This window comes from Grus americana, chromosome 11 (genome assembly GCF_028858705.1).
Source record: "Grus americana isolate bGruAme1 chromosome 11, bGruAme1.mat, whole genome shotgun sequence".
Taxonomy (NCBI): domain Eukaryota; kingdom Metazoa; phylum Chordata; class Aves; order Gruiformes; family Gruidae; genus Grus; species Grus americana.
The window spans coordinates 20,845,673-20,864,258 of NC_072862.1; the positions used below are offsets into that span (position 1 = coordinate 20,845,673).

General features: G+C 37.5%; 1 protein-coding gene across 26 annotated transcripts in view; it reads left to right on the plus strand.

The window, feature by feature from the left end:
* Positions 1-18,586, plus strand: part of ATP2B2 (ATPase plasma membrane Ca2+ transporting 2) — a 427,949-nt gene that overhangs the window by 374,374 nt on the left and 34,989 nt on the right. For all 26 annotated transcript variants that reach the window (XM_054838316.1, XM_054838328.1, XM_054838305.1 and 23 more), the window contains 4 exons: positions 4,090-4,269; positions 5,325-5,412; positions 13,183-13,289; positions 14,033-14,224. In XM_054838316.1, the coding sequence (XP_054694291.1) occupies positions 4,090-4,269; positions 5,325-5,412; positions 13,183-13,289; positions 14,033-14,224 (567 nt within the window). The remainder of the gene's footprint in view (positions 1-4,089; positions 4,270-5,324; positions 5,413-13,182; positions 13,290-14,032; positions 14,225-18,586) is intronic.

Below are 18,586 nucleotides of genomic sequence, written 5' to 3' on the forward strand. Positions count from 1 at the left end.
GACTTAGTGGGAATGTCATCATATACATATATTACAATGGTGAAATCACCATTGTAGATGCAAATACTAAGACGTTGAGCTGTTATAAGGGACCTTACTATTTTGCCAGAATTAAGCCCACTTATTAAATAGAGTCACTGCTGGAGATTATGAATTTGCAAAGTGTTTTCTGTAGGGGAAAAAAAACATAAAAAATTAGAAATATTACTGCAACTGCTCTTTTATTAATATCCTCAATATTTATGGATATTAGAATTTATTCTGACAGAAATTATAGATTAGGTAATTCCAATGAAACAATCCAATGTCACCATCCTGGCAGCCTTTAGTTTCCCTTACATTACATTCTCATTTTTCAGGAGAAGGCTCAATTTTTTCCTTTTCCTTAGGATCATGGTTGGAGTTAACACATGCAAAATGTAGCTTCCTCCTTTCCACAGAGCTCCTGTGGCGCATTGCTCACATGCATCCTTGGAGCGTACAAATATGTGCATACTTGCAGTGTCAGTGGTGTCACGCTAGCATGGTTTCAGAGATAAGAGTGCCCCATCTGTTCTGATGATACTGCTGGGCCTTTCCTTGCACTTGCATTTCCTTCCATACATTAAAAGAAACTATGACATCCAGCAACTGAGCAGCTTTGAGCGTAACCACTGGACACCCATGACTTTTGCATAATTCCTAGGTTAATTCAGACTCTAGCTTATTCATTATCGGCAGCTGTTTTTGTCAAGCACTGAACTACCTGCTTGATATTTATCTTTTGTGTGTGTTGTGTTTTGTTTTTTTTTCTTTGATAAATATACAAGAAGAGAACAAATAGAATGATGTCTTGTTCCTGCAGAGATTTCTCTGTTGATTTTGACAGTCTTTCTGGATTGATTTTAATGAGTCTGTACTGGCTTATGCTGATTTGCCAATGTACGCCTACAATCTGTTATTTCTGGGAGATGAACATAAATCACTTCCAAATGTCACCTATTTATTTGTCACCTGATTCTGATAGATAGTCCTACACTGGATAATGTATGCATGCGTGTGTGCATTAGATGGTTTCCTTTGCAGAGAAAAAATAAACCAGAAAATTTAAAGATGTGTACTTAAGTTCTGCAAAACTGATGGAAAATATCTGCTTCCACTGCCCACTCAGTCTGCCAACACTCTTTCTTCCTTACAGCAATAAAAAAATATGAACAATATTTTAACTGTAATTACTGTACACAGTATTAAATCAGATACCACCCACCAGCTGTCCAAAAAATGGGAGAAGAGGAAAATAGAATTAGTTCTCTAGTTATATGTGAGTTTGAGATGTATTTGAAACTAGGTTGTCCTCCCATGACCTCCTTTAATAGGACTGGCACTTTATGTGAATAGGCCTTTTTTTCTGTTTGCACTGTAATTTATTTTTCTCCTTCATGGTTCATACACTGGGCTGGTTTTTACAGAGAGTCATCTAAATCTGTCATATCCTATGCATGAGGGTCACCACAGCTGAAGTGGATGCTAAGGGCATTCCAAATTGGCAAATGGGATATAGTCAGGATTATTAATGTGGAAACTGGGTAAATCAGGAGTAATTTGCTTAAGTAACAGATTTAATCTGATTGTATGTCCCCCATAGAAGTCTGTTTCATATTGTTAAAAGGCTTCAGGTCCAAATGATGCTTCCAGGATACAACTTGTGGGAAGAATATTCTCAGTTAGTTGAGATGAGGAAATGGGAAGATAAACCTCTGTCCCTTATTTTTTCCCTTGGTTCTGTAATCTGTATTGACAGAGAGTCATTCTGCAAACAGCACATTCTGTGGATGCAGTCTGGGGGTAGAGTGATTTTCTTCGTGGTCATGGGAAAGTACTAGTCTGATCCTCAATTAGGTGTTAGTTTAGTGAGGCGTTCTGGAAAATAGAAGCTTCACAACTGCCTTTAATAAAGATGCAGAAACGTGGTGTGAAATTGCATTCGCTGGTTAGAATAATCATTATCTACAATATGGTTTAAGGGTGTATAATTTCAGTCTGACGGGCAGTCTGAGACATCTAGCCTTTCCAGCCCCATGAAATCATTCGAAGCGCAGCGTTTGCCACGCTGGATCAGAGCAGTGGTTGTCATGCAAAAGGCGATGGCCTGCCCTCAGCAGTGACACATACTTGCGGCTCTAGAGTAAATTAAAATATCTAGAAATGCACAAAATTAACAGTGTAATGTTGTTGATAGTGGCTCCTTTTCTTAATATTTTCTATACTAATGGATGAGATTAATCCACTCTAATTGGCATTGAGTTCTACAATACACTTAGATCTATGATAGAGGTTATGATCAGCAAGCTGCACTGAACTGGCAGCAGAATATAGCAAGGCTTTGCTATTGTAGCCAGAAATATCCATTTTTATACCCTTTCCTAAATACTATTTTTTGTTGATTTTTGAATATTTTTGATAATTATTTGAAAATTAAACTTCTTTCCATAATCATCTCCTTTGCTTATTAGTTTCTGTAGGAAATCAACAGCTCTATATACACGATTGCTGACGTAATTCATCACAGACAATCCCGTTACTTTACATAAGTATGTCATCTGAAGAAGCTCAGCTGATAATATAGCAGCAATTTGCAGTCAGTAGTTAAGTATATGTATTTGGGGAATTTATTCAAATATGCATTACATAGATTGAGAGCGTTAGGTAACATCACAGAGCAAGCAGCTAGGGCCAGGTCTTTGGAGGCATTTTAACTTCTGGGATAACCTTCAGATTGCCTGGAGGTTTGCTTGGGATCACTGCCTTATATTCAGATGCTTATCTAAGTCGTGCCACCTCTTGGGAATCTTTTTCCTCTCAGACTGTCACTTGTCTACATCAAGTACCTCTCTGCTTCCCCACACGTAAGAACCAGTTCAACCTATAATTGCTTTATATCTGCCCTTTGCGGCCTTCTGCAGTAAGGCAGTTCAGTTTCTTGTAGGTCTGGGAAGAGTTTCAGTCTTCGTGAGGAGTCCTGGGATGCCCTTTGTCTCTTCTAGGTAAAAATGAAATTTAAAGAAGTGGTGGTGTGCTGAAGGCATCTATCTAGGCAGTTCTTGAAGTGTTAAACACACTTCTTCCATGTCAAATAATATTGTTATTTTTTTCTTGAAGAAATAATGCTTTCATAAAAAGTGTGATGAGACTGCATTCATTGGTTAGAGTGATATTTATTAAAAATTAATAAATTATCATTAATTATGATATAGTTTAAGGGAATAGTATTTTTTCCTGATCTGAAATTGAACTGTAGATCTGTAGCCCTTCTATAGGCACTGACTTCATATACCCAAGTAGCTGTATTAAAAGAGCTTTCTTTAATTGTTAGGAATCAATTTTCTAACTCTTGCACATTTTAATTACAAAAACCTGTTTTTTTAAAAATAAGCTGTATATGATACCAAGCCAGTATATAGCTTCTACATTAATCTCATGGACCCTGTTACACACTGAATTCTCTCTCACTGGCATGTATACTGTGCAGCAGGAAAAGTTAGTCTCATGCAGAAGGCAGTGTAACTAAAATCATACTTCATTTTTACAGTTTTGAAATATGTAAATTATTCATGAAATTTTAAACGCGTGTATTTAGGAATTCCACCTGTTGATATGCATGAATTAGTTTTATAGTGCTAAATTACAGTAACTTTTTGGATAATCTTATTTAAAGGAAAGTTTGGATCAGAATTTAGATAATTTTCTGTACAAAATACATGTATTCTCAGTTCATATTTACATATACATTGAGGACATTAGGTTCAGCGTGCTGTACCTTGATGCTAAAGGTCAAAAAAGCTGCAGAGCACTCCTTTTTATTAAAGTCAGGAGAAGCTTTAGGCAACTGATCTAACAAACAGTTTGTGTGCTTCTTGATACAAGGTTTGTCTTGCCTGTGGTGTAACCTCAATTCTGTAATAGCCAGGTAGCAGTAATTTATGCTATAAAATGTATGATTTCTCTTTCTGCTTCATGATTTTCTTAGCCTCAAAACATTCTTATTGGAAACACCTGACAGATTTTATCTCTTATCTAGGAATTTTCTTTCCTGTTATATTGGTTTTGTAGGTCCCAGAAGCCATAAGAAAGTGCCAGCGAGCTGGAATTACAGTCCGCATGGTCACTGGAGACAACATCAACACAGCACGTGCCATTGCCATAAAATGTGGAATCATTCATCCAGGAGAAGACTTTCTCTGCCTTGAAGGGAAAGAATTTAACAGAAGGATCCGAAATGAGAAGGGAGAGGTAACTCATATACTAAATCCATACATATTATGAATATGTTATTAAAAAATAGTGAGAACACTGAAATGTTTCTCCTGCACTGATGTGTACCTCGTATCAGTAAAAACTACTTGGAGAGATTGCCACTTCTCTCTATCACTAGCCTTCTGCAATTCAAAATACCATTGAAAATGCAGTCTTTCCTTTTCATGGTGCAGAGCCACAGTCAGTTTAGCGCTAGCCTAATTCAGCACTTTTTAGAACCATAGCACTAGTCTACAAGAAATCAAAACTGAGCCCATTAAAAGCAGGTTTGTTAGCAAAGAGAAGGAACTCAACTGCAGTTTGCAGGTCTGTCACATAAAAATGCAATCTGTACTGAGAACCAGCTCCTCTCATTTATTTTATACCACTTGATCTAATGTACTGCTATATCCACTCACTCTGATTTGCATACCAATCTGTTCTTCAGAGGATTTCTAACTCCTTATAAAAGATGGAGCTAACACACGGGCTATTGAAGTCAGCTTTAAAAACGTAAACTCTACGCTGTATCTTTGAACCCATCATCAGTGACTGGACAGAGTTGTTTACTCCTTGCACTGAGTGATGGAATCCTTTGTCCTTGTTGCTATTGGCATACAGAGAAAATTCTGCCATCATTGGTGCCAAAATGAAGTGAAGAACTTGGATTCAAATGTAGAACAACACACTTTTACTTGTTAGCATGCTTGATCAGCTTTGAGAAAAACTACTATCCTGTATCTAAAGTCATGATTCTGAGTGGAATTATCCATAACGATGCTAAGAAAGGCTGATTGGATACTGTGGCAAAATTTACCTACGTTAGCCAACAGCTGAGCTTTGGTAGTAAAAAAACTGCCTTTCTTGACCTGGCCTTCATTTGCAGCATTGATGGCTGTTGTAATTTTTCTGTGCTTTTGGAGAAAAGTTCCGGATCCTGAGTAGTGAAGTGAATCATCTGACACACGGACACAAATATATTTTGCATTTTGCTAATCACAGGCTAACAATTTTACGGTTTTGGGGTCTTTTTTTGTGTTTCCCCGCTCCAGATTGAGCAAGAGCGGATTGACAAAATCTGGCCAAAGCTTCGAGTGCTTGCTCGCTCATCTCCCACGGACAAACACACTTTGGTAAAAGGTGCGTGCAGACTGCCTTCATGTGTGTGTGTGTAATTAATGCCAAAGTTAGTGAATTATGTTCAGCGCAACATCTGCGTTGTAAAGATTTTACTGTTACAAATATATCTGAGTTGTTACCTTTAATTGCACTAGCCAAGTCTTTTGTGTTTGCGTTCTACCTGAGCCTTCAAATGGAAAATAGAGGAAGCTGGTTGGCAGGAATAACAGAAATACCAATAAGATGTCTGACAAGTAGATGTAGACCATCTCATATTTGCCTTGTGACTTTTAATTGGACTAGAATGAGGCTGTAGCTGGGAAGGGAAAATATGTATTTGCTGGTCAGAAAGAAAATATTGTTGAAAAATAGTTTGTTCATATGAACAAGCAGAGGCATAGATTTTGTAGTCTTTGCCTATGCCTCTTTATGAAGAAAACCAAGAGCAAGCTCATTTAGAGTAAATCAAGTCACTCAAGTGCATCTGTTCTCTCCCAATGATTTTTAAAGAGTATTCCAAGATAAAAAACTTTCCATGTTACAGTAGCAGTTATTGGAGATCATGTAACTAAAGAGCTGCCCTCTTTAGCATTACATGAATGGAGATATGTATTTTAAGCCAATTCCGTTTTCCTGTAGGCTCTACACTAACTGTATTATTTCCATTGTCTTCCTTTAGATTTCTGCTTGTATTTTTAAAGTCTGGTTTTGTCTTACAAAAACTGCACCACACAAACGATATTCTCTCACCATACTGTCTGCAGATGGAATGCTCTATAAAAGAGGGATTTGTTTGCAGTTTTCTCTATAAAACCTTTTTCATATCTGTAACTCGCACTTCTTGATGAGATGAAATCTTATTCTGTTGACTTTGAAACTCACACTTAAAAGACAGTGGATGAAATCAGAAAATTTCTGATCAGGAATAACATCATTTCTGGCCATGACAAGATGGGGGGCCGGCGAAGGCAGAAGCCTTGTTGGCGGATGGCTGTGTTTGCTGGCTTCCTGATGAAGAAAGAACTACATTATTTTGCTAAGGCCCTATAAAGTCTAGAGAGAGACTCTTCTTAGTGATTCTTGGAGGAGCTAAAGTTCAGGATAACATCCAGCTGATCAGTTGCATGTTTTCAGGTGGTTAACTACTTAAATAATAGTTCATGTTTAGGTAGGAAATCATTTTATCTATGGCAAAATGACTCCATATGATATGACTCCATACATGACTGATTCAAAGGCTTTTGAGAGGTAGGTAATTTTTAAAAATGCCGAAATGACTTTAGAGCAAAATTTCCATTGTGAATTTGAAGATTGGATCAGTTGGGTCCTTTGGGACTGGGACCAGTGCATGTGAAGAGCTCTGGAAGCATGGATCAGTCAGGAGAACTAAGATATCCTGTAAGGCATGGTGCACGGGATGGGGCAGCTGGAGACATACTGCTGTTACCCCTCCAGCCGCTGTTTAGACCAGGGGGCTCTGAAGTGGGGTGCACACGCATCAGGGACAGTCCACTAGGATGCAGGAAGAAAGTATTTTTTACCTTTATTAAACAGAAGAATATTTTTTAAATAGTGTTAATTTCATCTCTATCTCATCCTTTTCTAATGTATGTTTTATAATGTACATAATATAGTAGTACATATGTCTAATTTATAAATAATATATGTATTTGGGGAGTTGTGCTCAAAAAGATTTTACCAATAGGTGCTCATGATTGAAAAGGTTTGGAGACAGTTGGTTTGGACAACATAGTTATTAGCTCCATAGGTCAGTATTAAAACAGCACCAAGTTAGCTGAAGTCTCCTCACTTCCCTGGTGCACATAAAATACTGTCTTACAGCTCTTAGGGGCCATGACTTCTACAGGCTAATAGTTTATTTGTTTCAGAAATACACAACAATTTGTGTTTCATTAAGTAGATGAAATAAGTCCTTTGGGAGTACTCATTTGAATCATTCAGGATCTTCCCTTAAGAGAAAAATGAAACCTTGGCCAGAGAAAATGAAATCAATAAAGAGCTGAAGAAAAATAAGCGACAGATTATTGATGTTTTATAGCATATGCACTTTGACAGTTGTGCTGGTTTTGGCTGGGATAGAGTTAATTTTATTCATAGTAGCCAGTATGGAGCTGTGTTTTGGATTTGTGCTGAAAACAGCATTGACAGTTCAGGGATGTTTTAGTTACAGCTGAGCCAAGGGCTCTTCTGCTCCTCACACCTCCCACCAGTGGGTGGGCTGGGGGTGCACAAGGAGCTGGGAGGGGACACAGCTGGGACAGCTGACCCCAATGACCAAAGGGATATCCCAGACCATATGACATCATGCTCACCACATAAAGCTGGGGAAGAAGAAGGAATTGGGGGATGTTCAGAGTGATGGTGTTTGTCTTCCGGAGTGACCGTTACACACGATGGAGCCCTGCTTTCCTGGGGATGGCTGAACACCTGCCTGCCCATGGCAAGTGGGGATGAATTCCTTGGTTTGCTTTGCCTGCGTGCGCAGCTTTTGCTTTACCTATGAAACTGTCTTTATCTCAACCCACGAGTTTTCTCACTTTTGCTCTTCTGATTCTCTCCCCCATCCCACTGGTAACGAGCGGCTGCGTGGGGCTGAGCTGCTGGCTGGGGTTAAACCACAACAACATTCCAAAAGATACTTACTACTGAATGCCTTATGCAACTAATACAATTAATGTTTTAAAGATGTGGCAAGGTCAAATGATAGAGCAATTAAGTATCTAACGAAGTTCAAGAACAAGTCTGTGGAAAATCATGATGGAATTTTTTGGCTGGTAATACTCCAAGGGCCATTAAAAGTTACAAGAAACTATTTAAATGTTCACTAGTTTTGGGCCTCTTGTTAAAATGTTATGTTTTTCTCAGACACTTGAGGGATCAAGAGGATTTTCTCTTCTTTGATGTAGTCTATCTGCTCTAGGGTAAAAACACACATCACAAAATAAACTTTTTTATATTTAATTTTTAATGACATGCAGCTGCTGGAGGGGAGTATTTTTTCTCCTTAACATAGCACAATCCCACCCAGCAAAAGGATCATTTTTATTTTGCATTTTTGTTTTTACTACTGCTAAGGGACTAGAGGAAGACATGGTTCAGCATTTCAGGCTGGGCAGACAGTTTCTCTCAAATATTTATGGCTTTGAAGTAGAGGTAGATTGAAAAATAAAAAAAGTCAAAATGGTTTATCATCACAAAGTGTTTCACTGAAACAAAAATGTTAGATATCTCAATCCAACTGAAATACAATTTCTTAGGGATTTTATGCCATCCATTGGTATTATTTCATAATTTTTACCCTCTTTCAAAATATAACAAGTAAAAATGCATATAATTTATACTGAAGTGTCCTTATAATGCTATTACTGAAATACTTCAATATTGTCCTTTTTTTTTTTTTTTAAATACTATGGGAAGCAACTGTTTAGTACTGATGGGAAATATCATCTTCTTATCAGAAGGTATAGAGGAGATCAAATAAATATTCAGTTTACCAGTTAAGCTGTGCTTTCTACTATGTTTAAAGTAGGCTGGAATTATTTTTCTGTGATATTAAAAACAGCTATTCTATTCTCATGTAAGGCTGATTTATGAACAAGCAGAAAGGGAACTTTAAAGAAGAAAAGATTTTTAATAATTACCCTTAATTACTAAAATATTTCAAGTATTATTGCATGGGATGCTATTATATTCATGACCTCGTTAATGTGGTCATGCCATCAGACTAGGCAGAATAATAAAAATATAGAAAAGCGTATTAATTGAAAGTCTGAAATTAAATACCAGCATGTTGCAAATAGCAAGTGGTTTTGATTTCCATTTGAGAGAAAATTTTAATATTTATTTTTATTCAAATTCATATGAAGAAATATTCAGAAAATCGACCTGTTCCACAGTGTAAAAATTCAGCTTCAACCAACTTGTCCCTGAAGTGAAGAACATAAAAATAGTTTAAAGAATGCAGGAGGTATACTGCATTTGAATCTAGTTTTATACTCTGTAAATATCATCTAGGTCTCTGCAGTCTGTGTGAAGTGTAACTTTGTGGGAGGCACTGATGCCTTCAAGGTTCCCGTTTAGTGTTTCAGTCTTACAAAGGACATTGGTGGTGCATGCTTAGTACAGAAATCCGTGTGTTTGAGCCACGTTCTTCTCTGCCATTCTAATATCATGAACTTTGTGGTGCACTTTTCACTTAACAATTACCAATGCTGTCTATAATGTTACATATAACACTTTTACATTAACCTTTAAAGTTCTATTCCTGCACATACTTAAACATGTAACTAAAGTGAATTTGAATTTTCTCTTTCAGACAGACTTACTAAATTCTTGTTAAATTAACAGGGAGCTTCAAAAAGTTCAGAAGTATTAAAACCTAATCTGAACAGAACATGCCTATGAAAATATGTTACTGCATCTGTCTATGTTTAGCTTGTCAAAGAAATATAAATATGTGTAAGCATATGGGATTATCAGCTTTACTGCATCAGTAACACCTGTAGCTAAGTTTTTCTGTCTGCCTGTTTTGAGTTAATCAGCTGAGACAGAAAGAAATATCTAAACCGGGAATTTTTTTCCTCCCAGAACCAATAGTTTCTTACTGATGCGACTCTAAGGGTGACAATGCAACTAAGAATTGTTAAAATAAAGCGGCGTTTGTTCTACAGTAAAGGGAGAACCTGAGGTTCTGCTTGATGTTTTTGATCTGAGCCAGGGGTACAGATAGGTCCTTGTAAAAGAAATGGAAGACACATTGTTGGTTAATATTCTTTATATTATTATCCTGAGTGGATTTGATTTAGTGCTTGCTTAACGTTAGATGGGAGGAAGGTGGGAGGTAGAGGATATATTTCACTTGCAGCTGTGCGTGCAGTGCTGGTACCTTTTATAGCAAGCTTGTGCGCATAGTGCCCCTCTTGATAGCTATACATAGTTGTTTTAAATACCATCTTTTTCTCCATCAGAAACAAGCTGCTTGCTCTGACAAACTAATGCATTATGCAAGCTACATGACTCCTCCCCAAATTCCTGCAGCATCAGCGGAATCTGCGGGTGGAACACACTGTAATGTTATGCTCTAGGTGTATTCCTGTGGCTGTTGAACAAAATTCTTTCTGACAGAGGAAAGTTGTGGTCAAACAGCTTAAGATGGGGGAACAGACCGATGCAACAACGAAGGCTGTTTTGGGAAGAAGCTTTGCTGAGTTCTAGGAATTCCCCTGCTATACCTTGCAGACCTGTTTTTATTAAAATACTGTATATAAGCATTCAACTGGAGTAAAGCAGCTTATTTTGAAGAAATTTCCTGGCTGTTAGACATGACCAATTAATACTGAAGCTTCTTTTTAGCTGTTTTGATTGAGTGAAAAGGCCCGTGAATGTGAAAGAAATGGGCATTCTCTTTATTGGCAACCTGTCAGGTCGTGCCCTTATTTACTTTTTTCACTGATCACTGAAGCAGTTCTCCACAGCTCAGGACTGCAGAGGGACAACCCTTCCTAGGCATCCCTCTTCTGTTGAGTCTCCTTACACTGTAAAATCTATACAGACGTATTATTTGACACTGCAGACAATTATTGAGGTGAAACTTTATCACAGTGACTAACAGAATGGTATGAAAGAAAGAAAAAGTAAAACCTAAATGTGGTTAGGAAGGAGGCAAGTGCTGGAAAGAAGACAAGCGTTCAGAAATGTGAGGAAGAGGGGAGGAGGAACAGATTAAAAAGAGCATGCAGAAGTCAGGGAGCCTAAGTATAGCTATGATAAATCCTCTGAATCCCAAATAATCACTACTACTCCATTTTAGAAATTTGTCTCACATGCAAATGAAAGTTCCGCATAGATCGCCTCTCTTCCTATGAATAGCACTGAAGCCTGTCCACATGCTGATGTGCCACGCACGGACATATTTCTGATGACACTAGCAGTGGTCACTGTGATGAAAGTGTGTGGCTGAGATGCTTGTGCTAACCGAGACCATTTTATCTCTATTTTCCCATGACTGCTGATTATGAAGTTCTGTGCTCTGGAGGGTGTTGGGCTTATCCTGCCTGCATGGTTTGCTTTTAGGGATAAAAATGACTACTAAACCTTGTGAACAACTACTAAACTTTGTAAATTACTTAGCTGCATCCAGCAATTGGCTGATGCAGGGCAGTTGGTAGTATAGTTATTGCCATCAGAGCACTATTCATATCTATTAGGAGGTCATTTGTTAGAGCCTCTGCAACTTGATTTGTCTTGTGCCTCCATTTGGAATCCATTTGTGAGAGGATGCTCTCTCCCTGTCTGGAGCAGTTAATACCATGACGTGTCAGAGATTTTAAAGAATTTTTTCAGAAGCTTAAACTATTAATTTAACATCAAAGGATGTGTTAATAACAAGAATGGAAGACCAAGATAAATGCTTTTAACAGTAATGGCAGCTGATGTTCCTGTTTATTTAGTAATACCAAAGGCAAATCACCCCAACAAATTGAAAGCTCTAATTATAAGATCTTATCGTAATAATGTGCCATTTATCTGAGTTCTTACTGCCAATGAAAAGTGAATAGGTTTTTTTCTGATTTTCATAAGACTGAAAAATACAGGACACTAACTGCTTCCATGCTGCATTGCAATCTTCTGGGTGCCTGATAAGCCTGAACCTTGCCAAGAGGCAGCTATTGCTCTGTAATCTGCAATTTCCTATTTCTGGTTAGTTATCTGATATGTGAGTTATTTTTTTCCAGAACAGAATGAAAGCTTTTCACATTGGCTGGGTTTTGATAATTGTTTTTAGAGGTTTTGACTTTGTGCAGAATGTGTTAGCAAAAGGAATTTTGTCATTTTCCCCTCCTAAGTTATTACTATGGAGAGGTGTATCCTACACAACAATCCTGTATTCTGGACTCATTCAAATGGACTCCGACATGGAAATAAAAACATGAGTGTTAAATGATCCCCATCCTATTAAAAAACAGGGCTGTTTCTGTAACCTTAGAAAAATTGTCTATTCTTTTCCTTACTTTCCCCAGCTGCATAAGTGGAAAATACTCTCCTGCAGGCTAGTTGCGTGAAACTTGGTTCACCAAGTGAAAAGTGCTTTCTTTTCTCAAATGATCTCAAAATGAAAGTAGAAATTATTTTATTATGTCTATTTATTAAAATGTTTGGCTCCAGAATTTAAAGAATTATTTTATATCTTCTTAATCATTGTTTGGCAGAACCGAACATGTCTGTTAAAATGCTAATTTGGCTCCAGCTAAATAAAATTCATCAATGCCATTTGTTATCTTTAGGTTAAACCAATTGCCAGGAGGCATCCCAGTAAAGCCGATAGTACAGTTCAGTCCCAGTTTAGGAGAGCTTTAAGCATGAACTTAAGTCTTTGGCAAATCCTTTCCATTGAATCAGAGAGCTGGGCTGAAATGGGTTTACTGTGACACAGAATTTTAAATAGTACAAATCTTCCAAAAGAACATAATGAATTGATCTCACTCCCTCTGAAGTCTGTGCAAGTTTTGTTGATGTTTTGATGATGCAGGGTCTGAACTTCCCATGTAAACACTAGTGGTGATCTCCAGTAGTGTATAGTAGTGATGACACTGCCTTCATCATTATTTTCCTTAAAAATCAACTCTATTATAATCTCTGTGAGACTTGTGTGGTGTTATGGACTCTATATTATAAAGATCTTGCTATTTTTTAGAGAGAAGTTTTATCTTGTTAATTATTCTATACATATATATGTATGTATGTATACACACACATGTACATTTTTTGCAGGTATTATTGACAGCACACAGGTGGAACAGAGGCAGGTTGTAGCTGTGACTGGTGATGGAACCAACGATGGACCAGCACTTAAAAAAGCTGATGTTGGCTTTGCAATGGTACAATCTTGAGCATATTTATTGATGTTTGTGTCATCATAAATTTGCTGTAAGAGGTTTTTCATTCATTAAGTGTTGAGAAAGTTGCTTAGTTAATACTTGTCAGTGAAGCAATATATTGGAGGTGGTGAGTTATGTTGCTTCAGAATCCTTTAATTTATTATGCTAGATTCCCTGGTATTGCTTGTTCTGATCCTTTTTCAGTATTTTTTCTAAGGTAATTATCGGCTATATGCAGAATCTTGTGCCAATACAGAAAAATTACCTCTGTTCTTCACAACAGAGGAGTACTGTTTGGCTTTGGTAAAATCATCACTAAATGTAAAGATGTCTTCCCAATGTAGTCTGACTCCGAAGATATTAATATACTAGACTATGTATTAAGATACATTGTTCTAATTTTTGTTAGCTATTCCGTTCATGTATATTAATAAAATATCATCATTGATAAAAATAACTCAGATGAGTAGTCATTAAGCTAATTTAAAACACTCAAAACTATCATGACATGAATTCCACTGCTCTCTACCAACTCCCTTTTCCGCATCCTTATTCACTTTCAAAAATAGGCCAAATTAGCTAATTTCCTAGCAAATATAAAATGCAGAATATACTCAGCAGTCGCTGTTACTGTGCTGGGGAGTCTCAGTATAACTGTGGACTTTGAATGAGTACTATGATTTGCTTTTTAACTGTCTCTGTACTTTCCAGTAGGTAATTTTATTCACAATTAATTTTTCCAGGGTATTGCTGGAACAGATGTTGCAAAGGAAGCCTCAGATATCATCCTAACAGATGACAATTTCAGTAGCATTGTGAAGGCTGTAATGTGGGGACGTAACGTCTATGATAGTATCTCCAAGTTCCTGCAGTTCCAGCTCACTGTTAACATTGTGGCTGTGATTGTGGCTTTCACTGGAGCATGCATTACCCAGGTAAGGTTAACTTCAGTGTCACTTTAAGTACGGGGCCAAATCCCAGCAAGCTACATTTTCTTTTAAGTAATGGTGGCTTACATTTAATTCTGCCTTTGTACCACAGAAACTATGCTTTCTGAAATTCTTCTGAACGTTAGGAGTGTATTTAGGATCAAGCTGCTAAAGGTTAAATAGCTGTTGACGTAAGGAAGTGTACTAATCCATCTTCTTCTGGAAGTAAATCGTGTTTAGGAGCTGCTAATTTTTGTGCTGCCTCCATACAGCTCCCAGGTTTTGATTACATATTATTGTCATGACTGTGCCTGTGGTGATAGGGCAGGAAATATCAGGGACTGGGAGAAGGAAGAGGTTATGTGACTTTGCCTTTTCCTCTCAGAATATTTCACTATTAACTATATATTTCTTGATGGATTATGGAATGGAATTATTATTTTCAAGAGAGCAGTACTGACACACAGAAGTAATCCCAGCTGGTGAGCATTTTGACTCATAAAATTATCTTGTTGCTTTCAGGCAATTCCTTTTAATTTCAGATGTAAACAAGAAGGCAATTAAATGACACATACAGTTGGACTTTGATCTCTTTTTCTCCCTCTACATTAATCCCTTATTCATAGAATCTTTAAGGTTGGAAAAGACCTCTAAGATCGTTAAGTCCAACCGTCAACCCAATATCACCATGTCTACTAAACTATGTCCCGAAGTGCCACATCTACGTGATTTTTGAACACCTCCAGGGATGGTGACTCCACCACCTCTCTGGGCAGCCTGTTCCAATGCCTGACCATGCTTTTAGTGAAGAAATTCTTCCTAATATCCAATCTAAACCTCCCCTGACGGAACTTGAGACCACGTCCTCTTGTCCTTCCACTAGTTACTTTGGAGAAGGGACCAAGACCCACCTCACTACAACCTCCTTTGAGGTAGTTGTAGAGAGCAATCCTGATGTACATGCAACATGTCCAGGTCTTTAACAAAAAGCTTATGTGAAAGCAAACCTCATTTTCTTCCTTCAAATTACTACTTTTTGATTAATAAAATTCTTTTCCCTGGAAAGAAAGCAGGATGTATTTAGTATGGTATGACATTTTTGTTCATCAGAAAACAGCAAAACATGCAGTTTTCAGTGCTATCACTTCCTAAAATAATATATATCTCAGATGCTGCAGACAGGTGCTGTTACAAAATGCCTCCTTTGATTGAGACACGCTGTGGGGAAGCTGATGCTTCCCTCTGTGGTGCATCATACAGCTGCACATACCTGTTTCAGCAGGTAAATTTCACCTCAGGCACACCTGAGCAAAACCATGAATAAGTCATTAGCTCTGCTCCAGGGTAAACTTACATTGTAATCACGGAATTGATACTTGAAACCAGAAACCCAGGTACCTTTCCAAAACCATGAGGTCAAACTTCTCCTAAGCCTTGACTGACATCGAGAGGCCTTTTTTGTGCTGCACATGAGGAGTCCATAAGCTCCCAGCTTCTGCTAGCACCGTGCAGCAGCTGGGTAGCTCTAACTATTATCATTTAGCTCCTCTGAGCTAAGTGAGCACAAGGCTAGTGCTAGGGCTGGGATTCTCAGAGAAATCAGAAGTGGCTGGGTTTGAAACACGTGGAAGTTATCTTAACCAATGAAATAATTATTTTAGTCTGTACAAAGGAAGCACTGAAACCTCAATTCACTTGTTATCTGAGAAGTTAAAATTGCGAGCTGCTGAGTGCTAGATCCTTCCCACACTGCCCCCAGGTCTTGATGATGCCTTGTTGTCACAATTGAGGACAAAATTAGTGATGTTGCAGCAGAAGTTGGGCAACTTTTCCTTTGGGAAATATTTCTAAGCATATTGAGAAAATGTTTAGCTGGTAAGAAAAGGTATGTGAATAAGGACTAAAACTCTGGAAGGTCAATCCTCCTGGATTTTTATCAGTGGTACAAAACCATATAGAAAAAAGTGCTAACAGCAACGTGGTCATAATACCATTATTTAGGGTGATTTTTTTTTTTTGTTAATGCATGAAGGGAAATATATTCTATTTGTTAACTATGGAATTTTTATTTTATTCTTGAAGAGGTTAAGCATTACTGAATCAGTGCAAAGACTATTTTAAGCCAAGTCTAAGTGCATGTATAGTGCATAGTCAGTGCAAGCATATTCCCCTTTTTAATTCCAAAGCTTTCTTCATCCTTTGAAGCATTCCATTGGCTTCTAGAAGGATTTGGATCAGGCCTAGTACATTTATATTGCCCCAATGGTCTGTAAGACCATCACTGAGTCTGTCAAGTCTGTTGTCCCTGTTTACGGGTTTTAATTCTATCCAAATGGATTCCTATGCAATTCCTTAATTTGGCAGCAAAAATGCAAATCCAAAGGAGAGGTCTGAAAGGAGCTGAAATGGAAATTGTCGCAAAAAGGCAGCGGTTATTTCCACTGTAGTTGTGTTTACACTCAATGGCCTGACTGCTGATAATCTCAAGTAGCTCTCAGTTCTAGCTCATTCAAGAAGGATCTTGCCTTACAAATAAACATTATTATGCTAGGCTTTGACTCAAAGACTCTCGCCAGTGAAAGGGCATTATGTTTGTTTGGCTCATAAGCTTTACTAAAAATTGCTCTTGAGAACATATTGTACCCTCTGGTTGCTATGAAAATAGCTCTAGCACAAAACGCATGAATATACCAAAAAGTCTTGCATACAACAGGCTAAATGCACACACATAAATCTAAGCCTGCAAAACTGTACACAGGTCTTAAATTACTATTTTGAGTGAAACATTTAAGTTCTTAATAAACAAATGAAGGTAAAATCTACAGTTTCCAAAAGGCAACACAGCTTTCTGTGACCTTCAAAATGAATATAAAGAAGGTCCACATTAGACTGAATTTTACTTTTAGGTAATCAGTTTGGCTTTCTTTGACACATACAATATCATTTTAGTCCATAATTAATATTCAGGTTAATGAATATTACACAAGCTATCCTTTTGGTGATATTTCATCAAATCTAGAATGAGAAAAATTCTATGTGAGTAGTAATATTTCTTTCAAATCTGTTCTGCAATTCAGAACCAGTGTACTGGGTTGCTTTGAGTATGAAGCTTCTTTTACGCTCATCTACTCTTTTTGGCGTTTCTACTGTTTGTGCTTAAGGGAAGTGCAAAGATATTAAAATCTTTGTTTTGACTATTTTTTTTAAACTTTGCTTGTGCTTTGCAACTAAATAGACTTAATTTTATTCAAACTTGATCCTGCAATTGCATTGGTGTATGTGTAAATATGTGTCTGTGGTCATATCACTGCAGGACTCCTAGCGAAACCACAGCAACTCTATATTGATGAAAGGGTCCCACTGTGTGAGTACTATTCAGAGTGAAACTAGACCTCCAGGCAGCACCCAGAGAATACATTGCCAAGTAGGAGCTCATTTGTTTGATCCAGAGCACCTTAGGAGTACCATGGAGAGGCTTAAGAAAAATATTAGGTAGAACCTGTGACCATTAGTGGTCATTTTAAGAATCTGCTGCTTTTTTTTCTCAAATACATAAATAAAATCAGTGTCCTTGCCAATTCCATTTCTGGAAACTATTGTTTAGCTTAATATTTGCTTAACATTAACAGAATTATTTTATTATTTATCTACGCAACACCTGCTTCAGCAAGGTGCTGCTGTTAGAGAGCGTATCTACCATATTTACTATTTCTATTTTGTCCTGGTTTGCTGCTTCAATAGATGTTTAACCACATGTACAAAGTGTATGTGACCCTATGTGCTCCTCCAATGTTATGTAACTATTATAAAGGAGTAGCAATGGGCTAGTAAAGAAGTAATTATGCAGACTAAAGGGGACCAATGCAAATGGTTATTTGCTATTCTCTGTCATGGGTCCCAGCATGAAGTCATGTTAAGGCAACAGAAATCATGTTCTAAGCAGCATAGGAATTACAGATACAGTGTCACCTGATGGCAAGCTTAGCTCGGCTGCTGCCAAAACTGAACTGCCCCTCACAGGGATCCAACTTACATTGGGCCCTGTTTCACTTTACAGCACTTCAATATGTAAGCCAAGAGTTCTGAATTTTCAACTAATAATGAACTTCCGTGTTGTGATTCTGTAATTATGTAAAGCACTTTAAGATCTAGGTCATACAAGAAAACCAAGCTTAAAGAAATCTCTGATTAAAAGCTGAATCAGGATCATTCAATCTGTGGTTGCATAGGTGCTCTTAATTTTGTGTCCAGTGTGTACATTGCACCCATCAATGAAATCACAACTATTAGTTCTCCTAGTCCCATGTCAGTGCAGTTAGTGTGGCGCAATGCAGCTCAGCTGTATTCATTCAATTATTCTTCAGTTAA